Source organism: Salmo trutta, chromosome 35, assembly GCF_901001165.1.
Source record: "Salmo trutta chromosome 35, fSalTru1.1, whole genome shotgun sequence".
NCBI lineage: Eukaryota > Metazoa > Chordata > Actinopteri > Salmoniformes > Salmonidae > Salmo > Salmo trutta.
The window spans coordinates 33,331,554-33,344,954 of NC_042991.1; the positions used below are offsets into that span (position 1 = coordinate 33,331,554).

General features: G+C 46.9%; 1 protein-coding gene across 1 annotated transcript in view; it reads left to right on the forward strand.

Moving 5' to 3' along the window:
- LOC115175112 (serine/threonine-protein kinase MRCK beta) overlaps positions 1-13,401 on the forward strand; it is a 126,316-nt gene that overhangs the window by 79,385 nt on the left and 33,530 nt on the right. Inside the window, exons 14-20 of the mRNA XM_029734309.1 lie at positions 1,616-1,869; positions 2,437-2,542; positions 2,949-3,073; positions 3,221-3,326; positions 7,459-7,607; positions 9,424-9,521; positions 10,582-10,661. Coding sequence (XP_029590169.1) covers positions 1,616-1,869; positions 2,437-2,542; positions 2,949-3,073; positions 3,221-3,326; positions 7,459-7,607; positions 9,424-9,521; positions 10,582-10,661 — 918 coding nt within the window. The remainder of the gene's footprint in view (positions 1-1,615; positions 1,870-2,436; positions 2,543-2,948; positions 3,074-3,220; positions 3,327-7,458; positions 7,608-9,423; positions 9,522-10,581; positions 10,662-13,401) is intronic.

The following is a 13,401-nucleotide window of genomic DNA, read 5'->3' on the forward strand; positions in this document are numbered from 1 at the left end:
TATCTCTCCTCTACCTAGCCCTACTAGTATCTCTCCTCTCTCCACCCTCCTCTACCTAGCCCTACTAGTATCTCTCCTCTCTCCACCCTCCTATACCTAGCCCTACTAGTATCTCTCCTCTCTCCACCCTCCTCTACCTAGCCCTACTAGTATCTCTCCTCTCTCCACCCTCCTCTACCTAGCCCTACTAGTATCTCTCCTCTCTCTACCCTCCTCTACCTAGCCCTACTAGTATCTCTCCTCTCTCCACCCTCCTATACCTAGCCCTACTAGTATCTCTCCTCTACCTAGCCCTACTAGTATCTCTCCTCTCTCCACCCTCCTCTACCTAGCCCTACTAGTATCTCTCCTCTCTCTACCCTCCTCTACCTAGCCCTACTAGTATCTCTCCTCTCTCTACCCTCCTCTACCTAGCCCTACTAGTATCTCTCCTCTACCTAGCCCTACTAGTATCTCTCCTCTACCTAGCCCTACTAGTATCTCTCCTCTCTCCACCCTCCTCTACCTAGCCCTACTAGTATCTCTCCTCTACCTAGCCCTACTAGTATCTCTCCTCTACCTAGCCCTACTAGTATCTCTCCTCTACCTAGCCCTACTAGTATCTCTCCTCTACCTAGCCCTACTAGTATCTCTCCTCTACCTAACCCTACTAGTATCTCTCCTCCACCTAGCCCTACTAGTATCTCTCCTCTCTCCACCCTCCTCTACCTAGCCCTACTAGTATCTCTCCTCTCTCCACCCTCCTCTACCTAGCCCTACTAGTATCTCTCCTCTCTCCACCCTCCTCTACCTAGCCCTACTAGTATCTCTCCTCTCTCCACCCTCCTCTACCTAGCCCTACTAGTATCTCTCCTTCACCTGTTATCTACTTTCTCCTTCTATGCTCCCCTGCCTCTACAGTCTCTTTCTCCCCACCACCACCTCCCTCCCATCTCCTCTAAACCAGGGCAGGCTGAGTCTCAGTGATGGCTGGTTTGGGAGGTCCCTTGGCTATAATGATAAGAGCAGAAATAAGAGAAACGTTTAAGACGTTTTCTTGTTTGCTGTTTTTGTGAGGTTACTAGCCTGTCTGTCAGTTTGTCTTCCCCTTTTGTAGATTTTTTTGTTTTTTTCTTTGTCCCCATTCACTGTTTCTGTTGTCTGTCCTCTTTGAAACCCTTGTCACCGTTTCTTCACCTCCTTCCTCCCTCCCACTCTCCTCCTCCCTGTAACATACTCCTGTTATTCTATGCCTCTTTCCTCTGCATCAGGATTCCTTAACTGTTTACTTATTATTATTATTATATCCCTACTAGTAATAATATAATAATATATAGTGTGTGGTGTGTGTGTGTGTGTGTGTGTGTGTGTGTGTGTGTAAATAAATAAACGTCATGTACGTTGTTTATTTATTTTTATTCTCTCACCTTTCTCTCCCCACTTCCTCGTCTCGTTTTCAAGTTAGTTTTATTTCTTGGTAATTTCACTCTCTCACCTTCTGTCTTTCATGTTGGAAGTTTTCAGTTAATTTGCCATTTGAGATTATATAAAAAAAAATGTTGCTCATTTCTAACTCATGATTTAAAAACACAATTAAAACCCCTATAGAAACAATACTGTGTCTTTCTCCCCCCAGGTGAAGCAGCAGGGTAGCGGGCGTGGGGCCGGAAGCAGCAGCCCAGAGCTGCAGCAGGAACTGTCCAAGGTGAAGTCCGAGCTGGACAAGAAGGTGCTGTTCTACGAGGAGGAGCTCGTGCGCCGCGAGGCCTCCCACACCAGTGAGCTCAAGGGCCTCCGGAAGGAGCTCCACGACTCAGAGGGTCAGCAGCTCTCCCTCCACAAGGAGCTGCTCATGCTCAAGGACAAGCTGGAGAAAGCCAAGAGAGAGAGGTGGGTTTAGGATAGGACAGGTTTAGGCTTTTGCCAAGATTGAGAGGTGGGTTAGGCTAGCATCCACTATGTGGCTAAAGTTAAAATGGCGTAACTACCCATTAATGGAAGACTTGAGGTACGAGGTCAAGTATGAGTATCTCTTCAGGATTAGGGGGAGCTTTTCTTCAGAGAATTGTCCAGACCTTTACATTTCTAAAGTGGAAATCTGCAATTGCTACATCCAATTTTGGACTTGAATGATGAATACCCCATTTTTGATTCTTGAAGAATATAACTTATAAATGCCTCATGAGCCTAGTTCAACTGTCGATCCCCATCAGAACCCAAAATATAAGCTTGTTTTACTCATAATTGTGAACAAAGGCTGTATAGCTCGGTTAAAACTCATTTAGATATCTCATGGCTGGTCAGTCTTCTCATCCATGAACCGTCTATGAGTTAGTGGCTACATTTCTCCTGCCCCATCCTTAAGCTGTTTACCCAAAAAGGTGGTGGGGTGCCTGTGTTATTGTTTGAACTGCAGACTTGAGATCTCATTCTTTGTGTGTTTGTGTGTGTGTGCAGACAAACCGAGACGGACGAGGCAGTGGGCGCTCTAAAGGACAAGTACGAGCGTGAGCGCAGCATGCTGACCGAGGACAACCGCAAGCTGACCACAGAGGCTGACAGGGTAAGGACCACACAGGTAGAGTTTACACACTGTGGGAAAGACAGGTGTTGCGAATGGACTCTTAACCCCCCCTCCCTATCTGCCTCTCCCCCCTCCCTATCTGCCCCCTCCAATCTGCCTGTCCCCCCCTCCCTATCTACACCTCCCCCCTCCCTATCTGTACCTCCCCCCTCCCTATCTGCCTCTCCAACCCTCTCTATCTACACCTCCCCCCTCCCTATCTGCCTCTCCCCCTCCCTATGTGTCTCTCTCTCTCTCTCTCTCTCCTTCTTTCTCTCTCTCTCTCTCCTTCTTTCTCTCTCTCTCTCTCCTTCTTTCGCTCTCTCTCTCTCCTTCTTTCTCTCTCTCCTTCTTTCTCTCTCTCCTTCTCTCTCTCTCTCTCTCTCTCTCTCTCTCTCTCTCTCAGCTGTGTACGTTTGTGGACAAGCTGAGCGCTCAGAACCGCCAGCTGGAGGACGAGCTGCAAGACTTGGCCTCTAAGAAGGAGAGCGTGGCTCACTGGGAGGCCCAGATCGCTGAGATCATCCAGTGGTCAGTGCAAAGGCAGCTAGCTATACAGGGCCGAGGACTTGTCCAATGGGATAGCTTGTTTTCCGTTGTAGAATGTTTTGCCATGGTGGGCCTGTATAGATGCTTATGAAACCTTTCCTAAACTGGTGTGTGTGTGTGAACCCGTAGGGTGAGCGATGAGAAGGATGCCCGTGGCTACCTGCAGGCCCTGGCCTCCAAGATGACTGAGGAGCTGGAGTCTCTCCGCAGCTCCAGCCTGGGCCCACGACCCCTGGTAAGATACACTACAGACACACACACACTTAAACGTATACTAATCCAGCAAACACACGCAAACTTAGACGTATACAAACCTTCGCCCCATACGCACACACCTTGGCCCCATCCCCTCCGAGGTGTGTTTTTTGGCATCAACGGAGTTCAACTGTCCAATTAGGGCCCCTGGTCTGAGCACAGGCGTAACTAGGGGATACCATCACATCACACGGTACTTCCCTTGTTGTGGTGATTCTAATGTTCTTCTGCTGAACACTACTTTTATCCCACATTGCACACAGTCCACTGACACAGTGCAGCTGGATGTAAATTGAAGAGATCCAGGTCGGGTGCCTGACTGGAGGGGATAGCAGCTGTATATAGGCCATGCCCCACAAGCTGTGTAGCGGCAGCACCCAGTCTACTCATTTCACCTTAAGGCATTTCTGCCAAGGTGCAATATCATAGAATCATATAATAACTACACCAAGTAATGAAAATGGAGTCCCATTCATTCCTATGGACTTTGTATCAGGCAATCAGACAGACAAGTCTGCTACACTGGACATGTAACGTTGGCCGAGGGAGAGAAACTCCTATTCATTTCAATGAAACCTGGGCGTAAGCGTACAATTACGCTCTGGTTCTATTTTCAAGAAATCTGAACGTGGCTCACACCCGAGAACACTTGATGAAGTGGATTGCGCTTTGCTCACTCCGGCAAAAAATTACACTTCCAGTGTAGCAACTAAAAACCAAAAATGTTCCCGATGCCCCACTGTAGCCTTTCCCCACTGTAGCCTTTCCCCACTGTAGCCTTTCCCCTCCTGGCGCCCCACTGTAGCCTTTCCCCTCCCGGCGCCCCACTGTAGCCTTTCCCCTCCCGGCGCCCCACTGTAGCCTTTCCCCTCCCGGCGCCCCACTGTAGCCTTTCCCCTCCTGGCGCCCCACTGTAGCCTTTCCCCTCCCGGGCCCCACTGTAGCCTTTCCCCTCCCGGGCCCCACTGTAGCCTTTCCCCACTGTAGCCTTTCCCCTCCTGGCGCCCCACTGTAGCCTTTCCCCTCCCGGCGCCCCACTGTAGCCTTTCCCCTCCCGGGCCCCACTGTAGCCTTTCCCCTCCTGGCGCCCCACTGTAGCCTTTCCCCACTGTAGCCTTTCCCCACTGTAGCCTTTCCCCACTGTAGCCTTTCCCCTCCCGGGCCCCACTGTAGCCTTTCCCCACTGTAGGCTTTCCCCACTGTAGCCTTTCCCCACTGTAGCCTTTCCCCACTGTAGCCTTTCCCCACTGTAGCCTTTCCCCACTGTAGCCTTTCCCCACTGTAGCCTTTCCCCTCCCGGCGCCCCACTGTAGCCTTTCCCCTCCCGGCGCCCCACTGTAGCCTTTCCCCACTGTAGCCTTTCCCCACTGTAGCCTTTCCCCACTGTAGCCTTTCCCCACTGTAGCCTTTCCCCACTGTAGCCTTTCCCCTCCCGGCGCCCCACTGTAGCCTTTCCCCACTGTAGGCTTTCCCCACTGTAGCCTCCCGACGCCACGATATCTTTCTACAAAGCAGTGGGCCTTGTGCAGTACTTTCTATGGATGGAAAGGTGTTGTATCAGACATGGTAGTCTTTACTTCAAATTGGTTTTAGCAATCAATGTGAAATGAATTAGAAATCATGTAATTTGTTCTTAAATATTCCATATCTACTATATTTCACAATGCATTTGTATCAATATATGATTAGTCACCTGTTAATCTACAGAGCGACATTAGTGTTGAGAGATCGTCTGTCTGGCGCCATTATAATCTCTAGATATAACTCTATAGTTCATTCTGTATGTGTAGGGAGTCCATCTTCCTCTTATTTTCAGCCTTAACCTGGTTACAGGGAGAGGAATATTACATCAAACGTGACCTTGAGTGCAGTTCCCTCCGCTCCCTTAGCTAGCTAGCGTTAGCACACTTGTCATCTCCCCTCCGTCCATTCCCATTAGACAGGGCTATTTAGCTAGCTTTAGCAGCAACGTTGGCACACCTGTCATCTCCCCTCCATCCATTCCCATTAGACAGGGCTATTTACGGCAGACTTAGCATTAGTAGCGTTAGCTTAATGATATTAGCTCCTGGTGTCTGTCTGGGTACTTTTGGAGCATAGTGCTCACCAGACGGAGAAAGGCTATGTGTGAGTTGTTGTCAGCGGAGTCAATCACCACCTTCCGGAGACACCTGAAACCCCACCTCTTTAAGGAATACCTGGGATAGGATAAAGTAATCCTTCTAACCCCCCCACCCCTTTAAAAGATTTAGATGCACTATTGTAAAGTGGTTGTTCTACTGGATATTATAGGTGAATGCACCAATTTGTAAGTCGCTCTGGATAAGAGCGTCTGCTAAATGACTTAAATGTAAAATGTAAATGTAAATGTTGTTGCTGATACTGTTTTAAGAGTGGAGTAACATTGTATTCATCCCAAATGGCACCCTGTTCCCTACATAGTAGTAGATTTACTCAAGCAATCAAAAAAAAGGGGGGGGAGTAGGAGAGAAAGCATTAAACTCCCCAATGATGGAGAAATTGTAGAAAAATATTTTGGTTGCCAATCATTTGCTTCCTGTGTTGGTGTACTCTGGTGAAGTGTGTGTGAGTTGCGTTGAGTGCTCTTCTGTTTTAACCTCCCGCCCCCAGCAAGGCTCAGGAGTGGCCACTCCTCCCCTGAAGTCCGTTCCCTCAGCTGGGGGGGACAAGAGGGTGAGTGCGTCCTTCAATCAAAGCCAGCCTCCAATCACTGCGGATGTGACGCTCCGCCGTAGGCAGTGCAGAGGACTGTTCTCATGCTGATAGTGTCGCCAGTCTGTCACTCATATGGCCCATTTAATACCGATTGGTGATTTGAGTTCCTTGAGAAAAAATGACCTGGAATAGCCAGTGTGATCTGAATTCTAACATGATATTTTAGGCCTGTTTGAAAGTGGGTTTGATGTCCCCAGATAGTGAGTATTTAAAAATACTGGCACTGCTTTGAAGCATTCGGAGACCTAGAAAGCAAAATTGGATTCGGAGTTTGAGAGTTTGAAGGGGCCACATGTGTTTCAGACAAGACTGATACTATAAGATGCTTCCATTGCTTACAAGATCCAAGAACCTAGGAATACATTTCAGGGGAGGGGGTTAGTAGAAGTTGCCCTTATATACTGATAGATATTCAGATATTCTTCCATCACCCTAATGGTTAAGTTTAGGATACTCCTAAACTCCTTAGAGTACAAAGAGCTCCACATTTGTGCTGTGCAGGAGCACTATGGATCCTCTCTCTCTTTTCTCACGCTCTCCTTTTGCGATCTCTCTTGCTCTTTCTTCTCTCGGTCTCTCTTCTCTCTCGCTCTCTTTCCTCTCTCTCTCCTGTAACGTACGAGACTGGCTAGAGTTTCAGTCAGACTGTCTGGGGGAGTAAGTATTAGGTATGGGGGGGGGGCGTAGCGGGTCGGGCTGGGTTAGAGGATATGATGCCTCATCTCATTTCCTGTCCTGTTGGGCAGTGATGTCACGCGATCTGCCAGCATCCGCGGAATGTCATCTCAGCTTCCTGAGAAGTCCATTTGTCATTGGCTCCCTCATTTGCTCGATAAAAGATGTCCATCGTGTGTGTGTGTGTGTGTGTGTATGTGTGTGTAAGAGAGGGTACGGAGGAGTTGATGAAATCTCAAATATTTTTTGCACCTGCTGAATTGTATTTGAGGTTTAGCTGACATGATTGGACAGCCATTTTCTTGAGGGCATGTTCAGTTAGCTTTTTTTTCTAGTTGAATGGATTCCTACATCTTATACACTCTATTGCATTACACAGGGACTATTACATCACAGCTTGACAGTCACAAGACGATCCATAGGAGAGCATACCAATACAGAAGCAGATTCAACAAACAGTGGAACTAACTGCATTGGCCAGTTGCCACTCACCTCTAACAGGAATCAGTTGAGTGATTTGTGGCCAATCGGTGAATCCAAACCACGTTCCTGGCGTTGCCTGCACCGTTTACACCCCATGTTCAGAGCAACTTCAATCGATCACACCCAATAATTGGCCACTGATGAATGTTATCACATCAATCCCTTCCCCCTCCCCCCCACCCTGAATACAATACAGTTAACCCTGCTCTCGTCCCCAGGACCCCCTGTGGAAGGTGCGACGCAGCCAGAAGCTGGACATGTCGGCCCGTTTGGAGCTGCAGTCTGCCCTGGACGCCGAGATACGGGCCAAGCAGCTGGTCCAGGAGGAGCTTCGCAAGGTCAAGGCCTCTAACATCTCCTTCGAAAGGTCAGCCCTGCCCCCGCAGCTCCACCCGTTTATTCTTACAAATCAATTTAAAATGAGAAGCTGAAATGTCTTGAGCCAATAAGTATTCAACCCCTTTGTAATGGCAAGCCTAAATAAGTTCAGGAGTTCAAATTTGCTTAACGAATCACATAATAAGTTGCATGGACTAATAATAGTGTTTAACATGATTTTTGAATGACTACCTCATCTCTGTACCCCACACATTACAATTATCTGTAAGGTCCCTCAGTCGAGCAGTACATTTCACACAATGATTCAACCACAAAGACCAGGGAGTTTTTCCAATGCCTCGAAATAAAGGGCACCTGTTAGTAGATGGGTAAAAAAATATATATATTGTATATCCGTTTTGAGCATGGTGAAGTTATTAATTACATTTGGATGGTGTATCAATACACCCAGTCACCACAAAGAAACAGGCATCCTGCTTAACGCCGTTGCCGGAGAGGGAGGAAACCGAGTTTAATGGCTGTGATAGGAGATAACTGAGGATAGATCAACACCATTGTAGTTACTCCACAATACTAACCTAATTGACAGAGTGAAAAGGAAGCCTGTATAGCATAAAAATATTCCAAAACATGTGTCCTGTTTGCAAAAAGTCACTAAAGTAATACTGCAAAAATATGTGTCAAAGCAATTCACTTTTGGTCCTAAATACAAAGTGTTTGGTGCCAATACAACCAAATACAAACACACTCCATTTTTTCAAGCATGGTGGTTGCATCATGTTATGGGTATGCTTGTAATCGGTAAGAGAAACCCAGCCGCGAGCTGCTCAGTGACCCAAGCTTACCAGATGAGCTAACCCCACATACCTAGAACCTGACCTTAACCCCACATACCTAGACCCTGACCCCACATACCTAGACGCTGACCCTGACCCCACATACCTAGACGCTGACCCTGACCCCACATACCTAGACGCTGACCCTGACCCCACATACCTAGACGCTGACCCCACATACCTAGACGCTGACCCCACATACCTAGACGCTGACCCCACATACCTAGACCCTGACCCCACATACCTAGACCCTGACCCCACATACCTAGACCCTGACCCCACATACCTAGACCCTGACCCCACATACCTAGACCCTGACCCCACATACCTAGACCCTGACCCCACATACCTAGACCCTGACCCCACATACCTAGACCCTGACCCCACATACCTAGACCCTGACCCCACATACCTAGACCCTGACCCCACATACCTAGACCCTGACCCCACATACCTAGACCCTGACCCTGACCACACATACCTAGATACTGACCCTGACCCCACATACCTAGACGCTGACCCCACATACCTAGACGCTGACCCCACATACCTAGACGCTGACCCCACATACCTAGACGCTGACCCCACATACCTAGACCCTGACCCCACATACCTAGACGCTGACCCTGACCCCACATACCTAGACGCTGACCCCACATACCTAGACGCTGACCCCACATACCTAGACGCTGACCCCACATACCTAGACGCTGACCCCACATACCTAGACGCTGACCCCACATACCTAGACACAAACTTTCACCACCCCACACGGTTGGCCCCTAGCGTTTGACCTTTTAAAGTCTATCTTCTGTCTTTTCAAAGGGTCAAACGTGAAAGAGCTTGGGCAGGTTAGCTAGCTAGCTACATGCTGATTGATGCAAAGGTGGAGTTTTATTTCGATTTTAAGTGGGCATGAATGGGAACGAGGGAGGAGGATGAATCATAACCCACTTTTTCCCTCTCTCTCTCCTTGACACACACACACACACACACGCACACACACAGCAAACTGAAGGATTCAGAGTCCAGGAGCAGGGATATGGTGGAGCAGCTGGAGATCATGAAGAAGGACTTGGAGGAGAGCCGTTCCCGCTCGGACAAAGGTTGGTTGACCATACTCTTATTCTTACCCTAAAACAGGGTTCCACAGCTGGCGGCCTACGAGCCGAACTTTGCCCGCGGGTGATTTTATTTGTCCCACAAATATTTTTTCTTCACATAAGACTGTAAAAACACCAGCTAATCAGCTCAAAGTCATTTTTTAAAAGTATTCCCATTCGCATAATGGAGGCAGATATTTGTAAACATATACAACTGTAAACAAGGTTTGAAATTGTTATGTTTTAGTCGGATATATATGTTTGGGCTTCTTGTGGTCAATTTGCAAATTATTTGTAATTATGTTCCGGCTCCCTGACCCATCCGCTCAAGAAAGAATCGGCCCACGGCTGAATCTAGTTGATTATCCCTGCTCTCAACTGTCCCTGGCAAATGTCAACGAACTGAAATAGGTTGTTAGGTAGAGAAACTAACACGTGTAATTGGTGTTGGTCGTATGGATACGAAACGTTTGTTTGGTTTTATTTGATCATTGGAGATACACATTCATCAAATCAAACTTTATTTGTCACATGCGCCGAATACAACATGTGTAGACTTTACCATGAAATGCTTACTTACAAGCCATTAACCAACAGTGCAGTTCAAGAAGAGGTAAGAAAATATTTATCAAGTAGATTAAAATATAAAGTAATAATGAAAAGTAACACAATAACGAGGCTATAAACAGGGGGCACCGGTACCGAGTCAGTGTGCGGAGGTACAAGTTAATTGAGGTCATTTGTACATGTAGGTGGGGGTTAAGTGACTATGCATAGATAATAAACAGCAAGTAGCAGCAGTGTACAAAAGGGAGGGGGGTGGTCAATGTAAATTGTCCGGTGGCGATTTGAGTAATTGTTGGGGGTAGAATCTGTTGATTAGCCTTTTAGTCCATTCATCCATAACTACTAATGATTACCTCTCATATAGAAACGGGACATTTCATTCTCTACTATTGGCAGTTACATCTTTCCCTTCAACTGTACTTATATGAACAGTATTCCTCTTTAGAATAGTATAAATGCAGGCTATGCTCAGGCTGTCCTTGTCTTCTAAATACAGGTCTGAAACTGCCCGATTTCCAGGACTCCATTTTCGAGTACTTCAACACCTCTCCACTGGCCCACGACCTGACGTTCAGAGTGAGTGTCTCTCTGCATGCCTTTCTCTCCCCGTCACATGTCCGTAACAAACCTTAACAGCCACTTTGTCGCAGTCTCTGTGTGTATCGGTGGTGACAGGCCGGTGGGAGTTGATAAATAGATTTCAGAGGGTGGAGGACTTGGCATGGCTGGTGTCCCACAGAGCACCCTGCTAGACAGGAGTCACAATGGAGACGGCATTGCAAATGGCACCCCTGCGGTTAAATGTATACAGAGACACACACAGACTGGCTGGCTATCGCTGTTGTCACACTCGCATAGTCACACAATTTATAAACAGACATGCCCACATTTACACTGAAATCTTTAAAAAGAGAGACTCGGATTGAGGTACACAGTTCAATGTGCGAAAGGGCCAAGCTCCGGAGTTTATATCACCATGCCCTCTGATGTGCTCAATCACGTCATCACCACAAAGAACTTCAAAGGTACGGAGAGGGGGGAGCAAGCAGAAAAATACCTCTTGACCCTCTAACCCATGGGGGAAAAAAATCGGGGTAATTTTACCTATCCGCACACGGTAACCTGATGCAGCTACCAAGGTTTGGACAGGATCTGCAGCTAATGGGCCAACGTTATGAGAAGGGCTCAAGGCCCCCCTAATGGGCCAACGTTATGAGAAGGGCTCAAGGCCCCCCTAATGGGCCAACGTTATGAGAAGGGCTCAAGGCCCCCCTAATGGGCCAACGTTATGAGAAGGGCTCAAGGCCCCCCTAATGGGCCAACGTTATGAGAAGGGCTCAAGGCCCCCCTAATGGGCCAACGTTATGAGAAGGGCTCAATGCCACAAAGGAACTGCAACGGAGTAAGTAGAGGTACAAGAAAGCTTGCCATGACCTGACTTAATGAGAGGGAAAAGATGGACAAAACTATCAGCTGCTAACTGCTTCTCACTTTCAACACCACTAGCGCAAGCTGCTTTGTGGTCGAAAGATCTTGCTGCTCAGCGCAACCGTGAACCTGGGGGTTTTTCAGCACCTGGCTACCTCGAGGTTGTAAAAATAGGGATTAGTCAGCGTTGAAGCCGCTAGGTCAGCGTAAAGGCCCCAGAAGACCTGATTCAGTGTTGTTTCAGAGGAAACGGCTTGTGGTGAAGGGGCCATTTTGTCTTAGTTCCCTCAATTTTCTCAGGGCCATAAATTGACACAGGATAAAAACCATCGGAAGCGGTGGTCTAAGCATGTCCTCGCAGTAAACCCTGTTGAATGACCTTATCAACTCTGGCCCCCATTGTGTTCTTGTTCTGCAAAAGAACCCCATAAACCCCCGAAAAATAAACCATAAACCCCCAAAAACCTGTGCTTTTTTTTGTCCCTCTCGTGTGTCACCCTTCCAAAAAAGGAATCGGTCTCTTCCTCGTCCGCGTCCTCTCTGCTAGCGTTTTGGGATGAAGTAAGTGGTTTCCTCAGAGCTCCTTCCCCCATTTTCTCAGTTAATCCCTAACCCAGGGGGGTTGTGCTGCCAGCATACAAAAAGGTTGGGAGAAAATAGAGCCTTCTCCACGTGTGTTGCTCTGTTTTTAGCAATTAGCAGTTACCTATTAGCATGCTAATATGGGCTAATACTTTAGCTTCTTGTCTCTTATGGCAGTGTGCATGGTAGTTTAAACTGTTCCTAGTATTTCTATTATTACTATTGTGAACAGGCTACACTTTTAGTTGAATAAAATGACTGTGATTAGCACAGATTGTAGCTAATGCTAATTTAGCTAGAAGGATTAAAGTTTTGCTAAAATAGAACCTTTTCACAGCTGGTGGCACTCTCCTCCTGTAGTTAACCTTCCCCTATGTTAGCATTAGCTTATGTTGGGCGCTAAAAGGTTTGCGGGCATCTTCTCTAGAACGTGCTTCTGCATTAGCATCCCCAATGTTAGCGTTAACCCCCCCCTCTAACCGCCAATACTGCTAACGTCCGTCAGAATTCCTCAGTAGTATAACCAGTCACCTCAAAACCCTGTTAACCATTAGCATATTTGTTATCTGCCTACACGACTAACGAAGAAACAAAACAAACTAACCCTACGACAGCACACGGAGAGTATTGATGAGCTAGACCTTTTCAGTATGTGTCTTTATCCAGTGATTGGTTGGGAGGATGTAGTACCTGCCTTCATTTTTAGTTTAATTAAAAGATGATTAGCGTTGGATCCCAAATTACCTCCCATGATTTCTCCTGATTTTGTCAATCTTTTTTTGTTGTATTTTTTTTTTGTAAGTTAAAAACCTTATCAGTAACATTGTTAGGCTATAAGTGTTTGATGTAGGCTACATGACATTTGAGTCGATGTAAAGAATCACATTTAAAATAACAGTTTATATGGTAAGTATTGTTTATCATTTCAATGTGTCATCTGTGTACTCATTGTTAGACTCTTAAGTGGACCGTACACATGGTCTACTCAACACAGTCTAGTAGACCATGAAAATACTGAATGATTAAATGGTTTGTGTGTAACACAGTATACTGCTCGTATTAGGATTGTGACATGATAAAAGTGGGCTTGTTTTGTATTTTAGTTTTATTCACAAAACCACTTCAGCTCGATACCTGTTCCGAGTATGCCTTCATGATGGTGAAATACTATGCGTCTGCAAAATGGCATATATATTATATTATAAACTGGGGGGTTCAAGCCCTGAATGCTGATTTGCTGACAGCCGTGGTATATCAGATCTTATACCACGGGTATGACAAAACATGTATTTTTACTGCTCTAATT